Consider the following 15268-nt stretch of genomic DNA (forward strand, 5'->3'; position numbering starts at 1 on the left):
GACAACACAATCATATGGAAAGAGAAAACTATAATCTGAAATAGAGGGGATGTTTTTCGTCAGTACTCTCATAGCCTCGCAATATAACCTCTTGTTACTTGCCTAGTATCTATTGTATTAAAATTTCAGTAGATCCATCTCCAGAAGATACGGCCTCACCATGCATGATACCGTGGACGTAGACGCATGCAACCATTTGGTATCTGCCCTCGCCAACTCTGCGCAGCGCGACAGGCGTGTACAATCCATGTAATGCCCAAATCTCATCTCCAGACTCAATTAATCCTCCTGTGGATCCCAGTCGACCTCTCTCTGTAGCAAATATATTCAACTTTCCGTGTGGTAAATCTGTACTTTTCTGCCGCTCCTTCAATTGAGCAGAGCTCCACACATCAAGCCGTAGGAGATTTTGCACCGAATTATAAATCGCAGCGAAGTCTTGTCTGTCGAATGCTTCCAGTACTGCTTGCCAGAGATCTTCGTGCTGCTGCCAGTAGGGAGGCTGATGCACCGGCGCGTTTGGTGGTAGATTACCAAGCAATTTTGAGACTGCTGTGTACGCTTCGAAAAGTTTGGTAGTGGCAGCTTGGTCTTTATTGAGGACCTCTGATGGATTCGTGGACTGTCGTAGTGATTCCGTGAACCCGTCCATTTTCCGCGCCATGTCTTTTATACGGCAAACTTCACAAAGGACATGATTCCCAGATGCTGTGTCATTGCAACCAGGGCCCGCCTTGTTTTCCTGGCTTTCGGCATCGCGGATTTCCTTCCCGAGCCGGCGCATGAGGTCGCCATGCTCCTTTGTAAAGATTGATCTATAGTAGGTGTCCAAGTCCAAGTCCATGAGGGCCTCGAGATCTTTTCCAAAGCGGCCTGGTAGTGGGTGATAGTCATACATCTTATCTTTCTGCAGCGTGCGCCAAAGCACCTCAAACCTATTTTGCAAAGTTGTCATGGGTTCAGAGTCGGGCTTTTCGACGAGTCGTGGGGTTTTAGATTCACCTTGAACTGGTTCGCTTGAGCCGCTTCGGTTCTCAAGGCGCCATGGTGGGTTCAGGATCGAGGATACTTCGGGGATGCATTCCAGAACCCTCCAAATCTCTGCGTACTGCACTCGGCCCAGTTCTGAGTATTTGAAAAACTCCTCGTGATCCATTGACGGATTATACTCGTAATATCGACAATGTTTAGAGATCCTGTCAACTCGTTTTCCGCTTACACGCAAGATATCGCCCTGCATTATAACCACGGGTTTACCATCTAGACCGGCCGCAGCGTCGTAAGAGTCCAACTCTGACTGGAGGATCTGGTCCCCATTCAACCGCAAATCGGGAACCCAGGATGGAAGATTGTCCGGATTTTCGTCACGCCTTTCACAGAGGCAGAGAATGCGTACACCCACATCTCGAGCCATGACTTTGGCTGCATCGACGTATACCTCCCGCACTGGCTTGGTATAGTCCGGAGGGGGGAATATGGCATCTCCGTTATGGTCGCGGAAGAGGTTATGTAAGGCGTAGACTTTATCGCGCGGATCAAACGAGCAAAGCCCCCTGAATTCTGCAACGGTCATTGCGAAGGCTGAGCGACCGACAAACCAAGACTAAGAAGCTAATCAGTCCTATTCGACACAATAAATGATACTTGAGCTTCCATACAATTGGTCGTGTCTCTCTGTCGTACACAAGCAATCTCAAAAGATGAGCCGACAGAAGTGCTTCATCCAGATCATCGTGAATATCGTAGTCAAGTTCAGCTCGATAAATCCATGGTACTTCTTCATAGTCGCGGACTGGTGCAAACAATTCTAGCTTCCCAGCGACTAAGCCGATGTATTTCTCTGCTGGTCCCCAACGGTTTCCAATTATCATGTGCTGCATTTGATCAATCCACCCACGGGACTGAAAGTCGGCTACTCTGAACACGAAACTGGAGGGATCGATCAGAATCTCGCCGCAAATTAACACAACATGCCGGCATGATATCCACTCCTGCATGACCCAGATTCTCTTGAACCAAGAGCGGCTCATCAGGAGATACCACCCAAATATCTCGTGCACTGTCAATGGTTCCACCCCAAATGCAGCGTACGACGCAGCATCGTCTATTTCTAGTAGACTATCGTTCTGAACCCTCTCTGATCTGGTGTCTTTTGAGGTACCTTGCATGTCAACGATTCGCCCGAGTCTTTCCTGTGTGGCAGCCCACCCCTGACTGATCATAGGCTCGCTTCCGCCAAGCCACAAAAGGGTACATCGTGCTTGGCTATAGATTCGACCCATAAGAGGTATCTGACTGCTCTTCTCTTGTAAATTCTCCTGTTGTATGCAAAGTGCATCGATCCAAATGAAGAAGAATGTCGCATCCTGTGCCTTGTACTGTTCACCCAGTTTTTGAGCGTACGTTCCGTCGCTGAGATTCGCCCTGATCGCAATCAACGCCGTATAAAGGTTGGTGGCTACTGAAACAGTCTCGCCATCGCATTGTACCTCGAAAGCTGGTGCTGCCCAAGCCGCCCGGGACATCATGTCGGCCTGGTTAGTGTACAGAGTTCGCGGATCGCTCCAAGTATAAGACAAAGCGAAGTAGTCAGGATTATTATCGAGGTCTACCGTGATTAAAGAACAGTTGATCGGGTCTCTCAGGTGTGTTTTTCCATCATCTGGGATCATCAGCACTTTGAGCAGACGGATCGAGGTGGCGGAGGGCAAAGATGTGTACTTGTAATACAGGTGGTCCTTTAGCAAGCAATCCTCTGGGGGGTTGGTGATGGGTATGATCTGGTCGCTGACGTTGCTGAGAGGCCTGGTGTCAATGGCTTTCTGGATTGAATTCGAGTCATCCTTTGCTAGAGTAGTGTCTGCATTTTCGTCTGCTTTTACTGGAGGTTGCTGTTTCTCATCTCCTGTGGGTTTCACATGATGAGAGTCTAGTACACGAAAGTCTCGTTCTTGTTCTTTGGTCGTAGTAGAGAGCTCATGTTTGTTGGTTTCCGGTGTTGCCTCTGTTGGGGGTAAGACTGACATCGTCGCATTATAGCATTGCTTAAACATGTTCATCTGAAAGATATCATTTTGTGTCACGGTGGGACGAGTGCTGCTAAGTGCACGATGGAAGTGTCCATCGTTCAGAAGGATCTTTGGGTTTTTGCCTCTCTCTTCCAGATCTAGGCTTTGCTCTGAAGCCCATTCAAGCGCAGCTTGTCCGCACAAACTCTTGAGATCTGATCCGGAGAAGCCCGCAGTCCTGGTTGCAAGAGCATCAATGTCCACACTATCGAGATCGTCTTCCTTTAGAAACAACCTTAGGATCAGAGCTCGCGAGTGTTGATCTGGCATATCGAACGAAACCTTGTGTGGAAGTCGACGCAGAAAGGCACTATCAAGATCCATTGGCCGGTTGGTAGCCGCGAGTAGGAATGGCATATTCTCTTGCTTCAGCAAACCATCCATTGACTGGAGGAATTGAGTGGTGTTTGCTCGTTCCCAACTCCTATCTTCCCCGGTTCGTTTGTAGAAGAGAGCATCTACCTCATCGAGGAAGATTATACATGGAAATAGCTTCCGCGCAAGAGAGAAGATCGCAGCGATTGCCTTTTCGGATTGACCCTGCCATTTTTGAAGGATAGTAGCAGCATCCACCATCATCAAGTACTTTGTCCCGGAGCTTCTTGCAACTGCACGCGCAAGATGAGTTTTGCCGGTTCCTGGAGGACCATAAAGCAATGCACCAGTGATGCGCATTTGAGCAAGAAGCGCGTCAGAGGAGGCATTTGGCTTTAGTTTAGACAGTTTGACGAGAGTCGTAATTTTTGTCACGACACTTTGATCCATCACTACATCATTCAAGGTGGTTTCGAGTGAGGCTAGAAGCACTGTTAGTTGTCAAGTTCACCGATCCCTTATAGCTGGTCGGTCCAGATCAAACTATAAGAACGTATACGCTATACTTACCTGGGTTGATCACATTGGTAAGAAGGACACTCTCCCATTCGACACAGCCTCGTCCTATCATGCTCAATTCCAGTTGCCAGGACTTTCTAGCTTGCTCCTCGGGCGATATCGTAATGTTGTCCTTGTCGTTGATTCCTCGTGTCTCAGTTGCTAATCGATGTAGTATTGATTCAATATGGGCAAGGTTAACGTATCGCTTTCTTAGACACCTCCCTACGATACGCGGGACCATAGCTTCAAAGATCTCATCCCATTCGCTGGACGATTCGAATGCAAATATATCCAGAGATTTCTCAGACAGGATGGAGGAGAGGCTATGGTCAGCATCCAGAAGAAGGGGTGGAGAGGAATCGAGGTGTGCAAGGTGTCGATGCAGCGTCCGCTTCAGCATACGAATCCGTGCAGCAGTCCGCGAGCCTCTCCAATCTGACACTCTTAAATCTTTCCAACCTTTTGGCACATTGAGAGGCATAATCGATTGTGATAGCAGTCCAGTCGCATCGAGCTTGGTGCGGGTCAAACATACCGCACAACTTCGATGGCACTGGCACGCTTTCCCAATGCAATCGCAAATGTCGCAGTCACATTCAATCTTCCCCGATAGGATCTCTTGGCCACTGTATTCCAAGTCTTCGTGTGACTCTGGGTGTGCGAGGCCGATAATGAGGGTGATCTTCTCACCAGCCAGCCTGCGCTTGAGAATTGTATCTCTCAGTCGGCAAGCGAGCCTACGGCATACTTCGGAACTTAGAGTGGTGTAATCGCGCAAGTATACGAGTGTCGCCCGAGGCTTCTCTTGTTGAGACAGCTTTATTGGTACTTGTTTGAGATCCAAATCTCGGTCAGAACTCTGCCGGTCAAGTCTTTCGGTTTTTGCTTCTACAGCGTCGATCAAGGCATTGATAGCTTCTAGACCATTTTCCGTATCAGTATCCTTGGCTTTTCTTTCTGTCTTGAAGCCGAAGAAGCGTGCCAAGTGTCGCTCAGATATCTTGATGTCGACTAACCAGTCATCACTATCTTCGGTGGCATGGAAAGAAGGCTTGCCTTCCAAGGATATTTCCTGATGGCAGAAGTCAAGAGCAAGATCATGAAGCTCATAGGGACTGAATGATACCAGCGAGCAGCCCATTTCTTTGGCGGCCTGCAAGACTAACTCATCCAAAAATTGAAAGCCACGCCGAATCGGTGTGTGCAGCGCGATGGTGCATTGTCGGCCTGGAGGCAGATGCCGTGGATCGGCTAAATGAAGGGATGCTATGCTGTCTAAGAGATCATCTAGAATCTCCTGCTTGATAAGAAAACAGCTTTCCCCAGAGTTGCTTCCGCTCCGGTCCACAGGGTTCCCCGATGACTGGTCGTTTTCGTCCCCTGTGTTGGCAACAGCCATGATTCTGGGTTCGATTTTCAGAAGCTCCTCTTTGGTCTGAATATGGTCATCGAACCACAAAGGCGTTTCGTAACGTCCTTTCCCGATATGGGTTTGAGCAGGAATGTTCTCGTCTCCAGAAGCCTCATCCAAGGCATAGTTTGAGTCGGACATCTTGTTTATCTTGGCGGTATAGCTAAAGATATGTTCGACCTTGATCAGAAAATATGAGCTTCCAAAATGTCCAGCCTAGTTATCAGGATATGACAATGTGCGCATTCATGTTGACTCTCGAAAACAGCCCAGGGGGGCGCAGATCCTTGCAGCCCTATCTGCACAGCGACCAGAGTAAAGTGGAGGATTATCATTGTAAGCACGCATGAGAGCGATTCATTGGCATGCATGAGGACAACAGTCAGCCGGAGCATAGTTGATCAAGCTTTGCAGCATCTTGGCGACTAGGACCCAGTCGTCCGTACACAAGCTATCGAATGTGGGCTCTTCGATAACTCGGATTTGCACTGGAACTACTTTCTAGCTTTGAGGTTTTTGGTGACTATTTTTCATTATCGATGTAATTTTCAGAGCAGCTTCGACTGTATTTCGACGATGAGGACTTGAAGAAAGAACCAAGATTAATAAGGCGACGAAATAAATGGCACTTAAAGTCACATTGTGGAAACAGCCCGGGGATGCTATACCTGGGTAATTACTCTCACGTGACCTCGCGATCTACAGCGCGGCACCCATGACGCAACCGGTTCTAGCAGGCAGTCACTCACGCCAAGTCAAGTTTGCGATTGCGACAAATTGCGCGCTACTTCACCAAAACATCTCTAATAATTCAATCACGAATATGCTACTATAATGGTAGGTCGCAAACGTCCTGCGACAAGGTCAAGCGCCCGAAGGGGTGCTGCAGCTGCTGCAGCAGCAGAACCAACTGGTGGAGAGATCTACCAGGACATGCTCGCAGAAGCTGGCGTGAATCCAAGAGCTCCGTCATCACCAGAGAGACCTTTAAAACGACGTCGCGCTACACCAAAGAAACCAGTTGCACAGGCAGTGAAGGAACCTGAACCAGCACCAAATGAGTCTGGGCCAAGCAAAGCACCTCAAGCTACAGTTGAAGAAGATGACGATGAAGATGAGGATATCGAGTTTCAAGATGTCGTCCCACCGCTACCAACCATGCAAACCATGGAATTGGAGTCCGATGACGAATCTGACGACGAAGACATCATGTTCGAGGACGTCGACTTCACTGCACCTCTTCAAGACTTGAGCTCAAAACCCGAGGCACCACAAGCCCTGGAACTCAACCTGACAGCTCAACAATCATCTACAGTGCAAGCAAAAAAGGCAGCGGAACGGCGCAAACCAATAACCAAGGAAGAGCGCAAAATCCGCATCGACGTCCACAAAACGCATCTCCTATGTTTATTAGCTCAAGCTGCACGTCGCAATCACTGGTGTAACGATGGCAGAGTACAGGATTATTTGCGACCGCATTTAACTGACAAGACTGTCACATATCTTACTCCTGGCTCACATCTCCCACAGTTTGGACGAACGGAAAGTTTGAAAACTGGTCTCAAACAAGCTGAAGATGTGTGGAAGACGAAATATGAAGTTACAGAACGGGGTCTTCGACGAGCACTTTGGGCGGAAGATCATAAACAGTTAGACGATGTGTGTACAGCCGCTTTCGCATCATTTATTTACTAACTATTATGCAGTATGAGCCACCTGATGATATGGAAAGCTGCGTGGATCGTGATGATTTCCGCGAAGCAGCGAAAAAGCTCCAAGGCTCTAGAGATGTCGGGGCGCAACTATACTGTGCCTTATTACGTGGCGTAGGCGTACAAGCACGACTTGTTTGCTCGCTGCAACCTTTGGCATGTACGAATTCAGCTCCGACGATGCCAAAACCAAAGCAAAAGCCAAAGAAGGGCTTAACAAAGGCCGAGAAGAATGAACAAGTAAAGGCTGCATTGGCTAAGTACCAAGAGATGGCTACTGCTGGGTATGGTTCACCATCTAGCGGTTCATCGGCACGTCGAAGGCTGGGCCATCCAAACGCAACAGCATATAACTTCACACCAACAATATCACCTCCGAAACCTCAACCTGTCTTTGAAACTCGGAAACGAATAAAAGAGTCAGCATATCCAGTATACTGGGTCGAGGTTTTGGATGTTGGACATCAAAAATGGCAGCCGGTAGACGCAGTAGTCACGCACACGTTTTGGAAGCCCAGGGCTTTAGAACCGCCCATAACCGATAAAGAGAACTTTTTGTCTTATGTAGTAGCGTTTGATGCAGACGGTACTGCAAGGGACGTCACAAGGCGGTATGCAAAAGCCTACACGGCAAAGACACGACGAGCAAGAATTGAAACAGTCGCTGAAGACGGAGACGCGTGGTGGAAGCGAGTCATGAAACTCTATGCCCGACGACGACGAACCGATCTTGACCAAATCGAGGATAACGAACTCGTTGGTATCGAAGCGAGAGAGCCAATGCCGCGAAACGTACAAGATTTTAAAGACCACCCCGTGTTCGCTCTAGAACGACATCTAAGGCGTAACGAGGTTCTTATTCCGAATGCTACACCATCTGGAACCGTCGCCGCGGGTAGTCGAGGACCGCTAGAGAAAATTTACCGGAGAAGGGATGTTCGAATAGCGAGAACGGCAGATAAGTGGTACAGAATGGGTAGAGAAGTGAAACCGTTCGAGATACCCGTCAAATGGCTACCGAAGAAAGCCAAGCCAAAGAATCCGCTGGACGATGACCACGAGGAAGATGATCAAGGAGATGCAGGAACACCCATCTACACCGAAGACCAAACTGAGCTGTACGAACCACCACCAGTCCGCAACGGCATCGTCCCAAAGAACAAGTTCGGTAATATCGACGTCTACGTCCCAAGCATGGTCCCCGCAGGAGGCGCCCACATCATCCACGAACATGCAGGCCGAGCAGCATTCCTAGCAGGTGTAGACTACGCACCCGCCCTCACAGGCTTTTCCTTCAAAGGACGCCACGGAACAGCTGTTCTTACAGGTGTGATTGTTGCAAAGGAGCATGAAGAGGGTGTACGAACTATAATTGACAGTCTGGGCGACTTGGAGCAAGAAGTAGAAGATGAGCGCAGACGACATCGCGCCCTAAAAGCATGGAGGAAGTTTTTGATGGCTCTGCGTATCAGAGAACAAATTTGGAGCGGAGTAGATGCTGATGAACGAAAGGCGGCTGACGATAAAGCAGCAAAGGAGGCACAGCTTGATCAAGAGATTGAGGATGCGCCTAGTGACGTTACCGAAGAGTTTGACATGGCTGACGATGATGATGATATGGGCGGAGGTTTCCTCGTGGAGTAGGCTATGTACGGGAACGGGCGTTTATTAGAGTATGCATGGCAGTGTGTCTTGGTAGTCACAATGTTCTGCTCACTTTGCATGCTCTCAATGGGTACTATTAGATATAAAGCGCAAGAGTTTGGTCATAGTCATATTCTTTATTTAACAATACCTAACTGATGTGAACGAATAATACTATTCAATCAACCAATGCATGTCTCCAACGGAGAAAAGCATCCACGGCCCATTCGAGATGCAAGAACGCCATCATGCCCAAAAATAGGACAATAGAGGGATACACCTATGATCTCCCAAACATCCATATCTTCTTCCAAAGACTGACCGTCTTTTCTTCGGAATTTTCTTCTTTGACGTTGTGTTGTCCGACAATACTGAGGAAGACTTGATCCAATGTCGTTGGACTAACACTGTAATGACCAACACCTAGTTGATCCTTGTTTTCTTCAAGTAACACAACCAAATGCCCAATGGCGCTCTGGCTGAGATCCTCATCTTTTCTTGTGACCTCTTCTTCCCTGCGACCCGATGTTGCTGCAAGGACTTGGCCGGCGCGGACCGAAAAGCGTATTTGGCCGTGATATGTCTTCTCATCAACATCGGCAGATGGCAAAGTCGTGCGAATCCAGTTCATGATTCGGGCCATCTCTTCGTCACTTGTTCGTGGAGCAGTGCTCGAGACCAAATGAATGTGTAGAGCATCTCCAAATCGATGTCGTAGATTATCTGGCGTTCCGAGGGCAAGCATTCTTCGTGCGAGGATACCAGCCCTGCCAGCAAGTGCATCAGCCTCTTCCATGCTGTGGGTTGTAAGAAGAATTGATCTTCCAGGGACTGTAGCCTCCAGAGTCTTCCACATGACACGCTTGGAAGCTGCGTCTAGGCCAGAAGAAGGCTCGTCAAGCAGCACAACTGTAGGGTTGCCCATCAAGGCAATACCGAGACTCAGCTTTCGTTTGTTTCCTCCCGATAAAGCATGCGCCATTCGGGTGGCAAAAGATTCGAGTCCCACTGCTTGCATAACTGCCCTGACGTTGTGTTCTACTTCCTCAATGCCTCTGACCTTGGCATAAAATTCGAGGTGCTCGCGCACTGTCATTTGATCCATAGCATCAAATTGAGGGCACACGCCCAGGTTAGCACGAGAAGCAGCAAGGTTCTTGCTAATAGAGATATCCTCCACCAACACATCACCGCCGTTTCGGTCAGGCTTTATGTCACCGCGGATAAGGGAAATTGTCGTCGATTTTCCAGCACCGTTGGGTCCAAGAAGTGCAAACACTTCGCCGCGTCTAATGCCGAAAGTGACGTTGTCCACGGCCGTATTGTCCCGGAAGGTCTTCGTGAGATTCATAACTCGAAGGCCGTGCTCATTCTCTGAGTTCTGGGTGACCTTGTTGCGCTCGCTGATGATATCTTCGTCGATTTGTTCCTCGTCTGATACGGTATCTTTCTTTTTTCCGTGAAGGAGACCTCTGATCGAGGCTCCGGCTGATCCTGTATCAAGCCAAATCAAGAGGCCAAAGAAGATAATCGATTGAAGGATAAGGTAAAGAATAGGTCCACCATAGTAAAGAATGCCACTGGGGTTGGTTGTCAGCTCAGTGTCATCACAGGCTGTAGAGAAGAGGTTCGTCGAAATAAAGAGGGCCTTCAATGCCGAGCCGATAGGCGCAAACGCAGAAATGAGAAACGTAACAAGCCGCAAGCTGCTGTCGACTTTGGTCACTGGCGTGTATGTCAACACAGACATGTATGCGATGATGTACACGACAAAAGTAAGGGTCTGGCTCGCTGCAGACCAGGCAAAAGTCCCCAGCTGTGTTGAGGTGAACAGTGAAATAATGTATGCGAAAAGTGTCGCGGCTATTCCGTAGAGAAACAGGATGAGAAAAACGTATCCTAGGTGAAACCAAATGTCTGACACACCAGCCCAAATTGCTGTTCCAATACTGGTGGCAAGCAAAACTATGAGAAGGTCGAACAAAAGGTATGCGACCCAGAGCGGGAATGGCCGGACACCGTTTGAATATTGAAGACCACGAACATTCCTTCGTCGCTCATTGCTTGGGTACAGGGCGAAAAAGGCTGGGTAGACTGAAAGCGCAATCGACATGTACACAATCATCTGGAGCGAGTCACCTGTAGAGGGGCTGATAGGGATCTCCAGGTTACTCCATGCTGTAGAGATTGTCGTATTGGTCAATAATACATCCAAAATCTGCTGTGCTTGGATGGGACTCGAGATGAAGAGATTCGCGACCCAGGCGAAAGTAGGACCTTGCACATCGTCACCAAGCCAAAAGCCAGTGGTGATTCTCCTCCGATCGCTTTCGATCCTGTCCTTGAAGGCCTGGAAAGAATCAACCGTAATGATTCCAGGACCTTTGAAGCTTGAAGATCCAGATCCGAACATAGACCCAATCTGACCGACCGTGTCTAGAGACGCTGTGAACTTCTCAGTCGGCCCTGCCAGGAAGTATATTTGGTCCTCAACGCCTTTTTGGCTGAAAATGTCTTGCCTGGAAGTGGTTCGAGAGGCTTGATCTGCCGGTTGACAACTGGGTGTGGCCTCGTTCATGACAAAGATTGATGTTAACCCGGCGGCAAATATAGGAAGAAGAAGGGCGAACAAGTACAAAATTCGGTTTCGCTTGAGAATCGTTAAACGTTTGCGGAAGAGGATCTTGGCCTGCTTCACATATCCGATGCGTTGTCCGTTTGTAAGCTCCAATCCCGGCTTCTCGATGCTGTTCTCCTTTGATGACATTTTCTCTGTTGAGGGTGGAGATAAAGCTTGGTTGTTGTTACGGAAAGCCTCTTCATCTTTGATTTCTTCAGCGACCTCTAAGAAAACATCTTCAATGGTTGGCCCCGAGAACCGATACTCGCTGACACCAGCAGCCTCAAGATTCTTGATGACAACAGCAGCAAGTTGTGACGATGGAGCAGTGTATGTAATGAGATCAAAGGCATCTTTCTTCACGACTCCGTCGACATCAGGTGTTTCACGGACACCGATGTCTTTCGGAACATGAACTCGATATCCACCACCCATTTTATCCTTTAGCTCCACGGAAGAGCCTTCGGCGCGTAGAGTACCCTTGGACAGGATGGCGATGTGGTCGGCAAGAAGATCGGCTTCGTCGAGAAAGTGAGTCGTCAAGATCATGGTACGCCTGCCACGTTCGGCCAAAATGATATCCCAAAGTTTCCGTCTGGATAGGGGATCAATGCCACTGCTGACTTCGTCAACACAGCATACAGCACTGCCTCCGGTCAACATAAGTCCAAGTTGAAGCTTTCGTTTTTGACCGCCTGATAGTGCCTTGGCAAAGGCCTTTCGTTTCGGGTAGAGGTCAATGGATCTGATGAGTTCTTCGATTTGTTGGGCGTCGGCTCTCGCGTTGGGTGCCTTGAGGTGGTTGAAAATACGAATGTGTTCTTCTACCGTCAAGTCGTCCCAAATCACATTCTTCTGGGGGGCAATTCCAAGACCGCCGCGGCCATCTATTTCGATCGATCCACTAGTCAACTTGTTCATGCCTGAAATGGCATCAAGCGTCGTGCTCTTTCCACTACCGTTGGCTCCGAGGAGAGCAACGACCTGGCCTTGGCCAATGTTAAGGTCTAGTCCGTTGACAGCATGAACAGGCTGTTTCTTGTTGGCGCCCCGGCGGAAAAGTCTCGAAAAGAAATTGGGGTTGTACGTCTTGGAGAACCGTCGCAGCTGAACAGCGTTGCTACCCAATCGATCAACGTCGGACTGGTTCAAAAGAATCTTGCGGCCTGGGGTGTCGTTGCTAAACAGGGCATGTTCAATAAAGGCTCCAATCAACGGGTAAGCAAAGATCTGGATGATTATAAACACCCAGAGGACGATTCCTGGAATGGCCGAAGGGCTATTTGGAGCCCTTTCAAAAAGATTTGTCGGCCTCTCTTGCTCTTCAAAACGAGCCATGTCGGCGATGAAGAAAACGAACGCAGAAGGAGTGAATAACAATGACAACACAGCAACAGGAACCGTTCCAGGTTGAGTCAGGACCTGTGACACAATGCCAATAATTGCAACTACCAAGATGGCAGTATTACCACTGAGCTGTGCCTTTTTGAAGATCGATGCAAATAGCATAGATACAGAAGAAAAGGCGAGACCTGTGATGACGTGAAAGACAATAACGATAGCCATACTGGTCTTGGCGAAAACACCTCCGCGAACAATTATAGAGCCAATAACCCAAGCCGGAAGGTAAATGAGAGAGAATGAAAGGTGGTGGGCAATGATTCTTGCGACCATAGCAAGCCAGGGTTTCCGAACTGGCATCATGGCATCGATCAGAGTAGACATTCCACTCTCACGCTCTGTAGCGACGAAACCAGTGAGATGGTAGGTGACCCAAACAACAGTGCCCAAAAAGGCCACACCCATCCAGCCCTTGATCGCCTTTTGGAACCGTCGTCGAATCTCTCTGTCGCGCTCTTCCGGTGTCAAACTGGTGTAAGGGTACTCGGAAATGTCGTCCAAGGTTGTGCTGTCCGAGTTGTTGAGACGGGAAATTGCTTGGTCAACGGCATGTTGAAGCGGGATGATGTAGATTTGTTGGTCATTGGGCTTGTCTACGCGGAACTTTGCAGGGGCATATTCGAAAGCTCCGTCGGCACGAATGGTGTAGTTCCAGATACCTGTCGAGGATGACTCCATGACAATAGCACCAAAACATCTCGAAACACCTCTCAGGTTGCTGGGGCAGTTGTTGGTCAATTCGTCCTGATTATCGACGAATACAACCTCAAATTCGACTTCAGCAGATTTAGCAGCATCCTCGAACTTGGATTTCACGGTGTCGAATACGCGGTTGACGTCTGTATCGTTGTTGCCGTTGTTGACAAGGACCAGTTTCTCACGGCCATTGTTTGTTGCTTTTGAAATTGCCTCGTCGAGAGGCATCAAGGGAGCGACATTGCCAATCCCGAACTTAGCGGGAGGGACGAGGAGGTTTTTTGTAAAACTAAACAAGGCGGCCAGAAAGACTGGTAAAATGAAGGCCATCCAAATACATAATGCCAAGTGACGCCAGAGAAGAATGCGGAAGTTCTTCCCCATGAGGGTCCCGACCTGCTTGATGAAGGCCATGGTGATTCAATGCAGAGTGGCAGAGGCCACGAGTGCACGAAGGAGGGGTATCGATTAATAGAGATATTAAAGTAACATGTGAGATGCTGGTTTGGTTGTAAGAAAGAAGTTTTAAGGATGATGGAGTAGGCGAAGTAATGCTTGGAGTGGCTCGGTTCAGTACTAGGGCCCACAGGGAGTGCTTGGTTAGTGGAAGGAACAGTGGAGTTGAAGTTTTGGCTTTGTTTTGATAAGTACGGCCGGGACTTTGAGAAGGGAAGGTTGGTCTCATTTATTGTGCATCGTTCAAGTGCAGAAGTTGTCAGGGTCTACGCGTGCTTATTCTATTATGCCTCGTCAACTTGACCATCATCCAGCTGCGCTGCTAACTAAGGAACTCTGCCTTTTCCTTGAACGAATTTGGTGCATTAGGCGATGCGTTAGGGGAAGGGAGGCGTTGAGACATCCGAATAACCCCTGCTGGGCTTAGATCTAATGCTTGTGGCGGGATCTTAATTGCAACGACACGTCAAATTAGCCTATCATGTAACCGTTCAATAGAGTTTACGAGGAATACGGAGTACGATAATTGTAACATGGCCGAATGCGATGAAAACACGTTCCCATATCTCACATCATCAAATGTCTTGTGAAGCTGAAGCGGAGTATCGGACTTTATTTCCCCATCCTTGGGTCTCCCTCGGCTGTACCATACGTACGGGACCCGCATATAAGTTTAGAGCCGCCTCCTGATCAAATATCTATGATACTTCCTTTTTCATATGCATACGGAGTAATGACCAAGAATGTCACTCCCGGAGAAATCACCAAACCAGCAGTTTACCGTCCAATGAGAATTTAATCGCATGATAGACCAACTACAGATATTATCAAACGAATTTGATGTCGGGAATCGGGCTAAAAATCATGCCGATGACAGCGTCAGCCCAGCGTGCCAATCCCTGTAGCGTCGCGTCCATACCCTTGGCGTTTCGACGTCTTTGGAATTGGTAAATGCTGTGTGCATACCTATCTAACCGTGGTATTGCCAAGCTGTCGGTAAGATAACCTCAAGATTTGCACAGCCTCAATACACATTGCGTGTCACAACGAATTACAATACCGCCCGGCTCATATGATTTATATACCCATATCGTGTCGAGATGCGACTGGCATTTCCGTATTTACCGTATCGGTGGGTGCTTAAACTTACTACCGCCACCGGTTCCCGTGTCCCAAATGGGGAACCGTTCTCTGTATTAGTCGGAGCATACTCTACAAGGCAGATATACTATCACAGGATAATAGACGAAACCTATCGAGCAATTCATCAAGCCTTTGGTTCTACAGGGCTGTTAATTGTTCTACAACGCCGTTGTTCTTCATGATTGTTCCGTGGCTTTCTTTGTTGCTGCTCCCAATGTTGCCTGGCCATTGACTAAAGAGA

The 15268-nt window shown here is 48.5% G+C and overlaps 3 protein-coding genes across 3 annotated transcripts; 1 reads left to right on the forward strand and 2 right to left on the reverse strand.

Annotated features, from left to right (window-relative positions):
- Positions 1-109: 109 nt before the first annotated feature.
- Positions 110-5496, reverse strand: FPOAC1_004466 (uncharacterized protein; the record flags this gene model as incomplete). Its single annotated transcript, XM_044849014.1, has 3 exons — positions 110-1603; positions 1659-3865; positions 3954-5496. 3 exons carry the CDS (start codon positions 5494-5496, stop codon positions 110-112), a joined length of 5244 nt encoding a protein of 1747 aa, XP_044707724.1.
- A 693-nt stretch (positions 5497-6189) lies between these two features.
- FPOAC1_004467 (uncharacterized protein) lies at positions 6190-8711 on the forward strand (the record flags this gene model as incomplete). Its single annotated transcript, XM_044849015.1, has 2 exons — positions 6190-7014; positions 7062-8711. The coding sequence occupies 2 exons, from the start codon at positions 6190-6192 to the stop codon at positions 8709-8711; spliced, it is 2475 nt and encodes an 824-aa protein (XP_044707725.1).
- A 280-nt stretch (positions 8712-8991) lies between these two features.
- On the reverse strand, positions 8992-13842 carry FPOAC1_004468 (uncharacterized protein; the record flags this gene model as incomplete). Its single annotated transcript, XM_044849016.1, has 1 exon — positions 8992-13842. The coding sequence occupies one exon, from the start codon at positions 13840-13842 to the stop codon at positions 8992-8994; it is 4851 nt and encodes a 1616-aa protein (XP_044707726.1).
- Between the last annotated feature and the right edge of the window lie 1426 nt (positions 13843-15268).

Source organism: Fusarium poae, chromosome 2 (genome assembly GCF_019609905.1).
Source record: "Fusarium poae strain DAOMC 252244 chromosome 2, whole genome shotgun sequence".
NCBI classification, from domain to species: Eukaryota; Fungi; Ascomycota; class Sordariomycetes; order Hypocreales; family Nectriaceae; genus Fusarium; species Fusarium poae.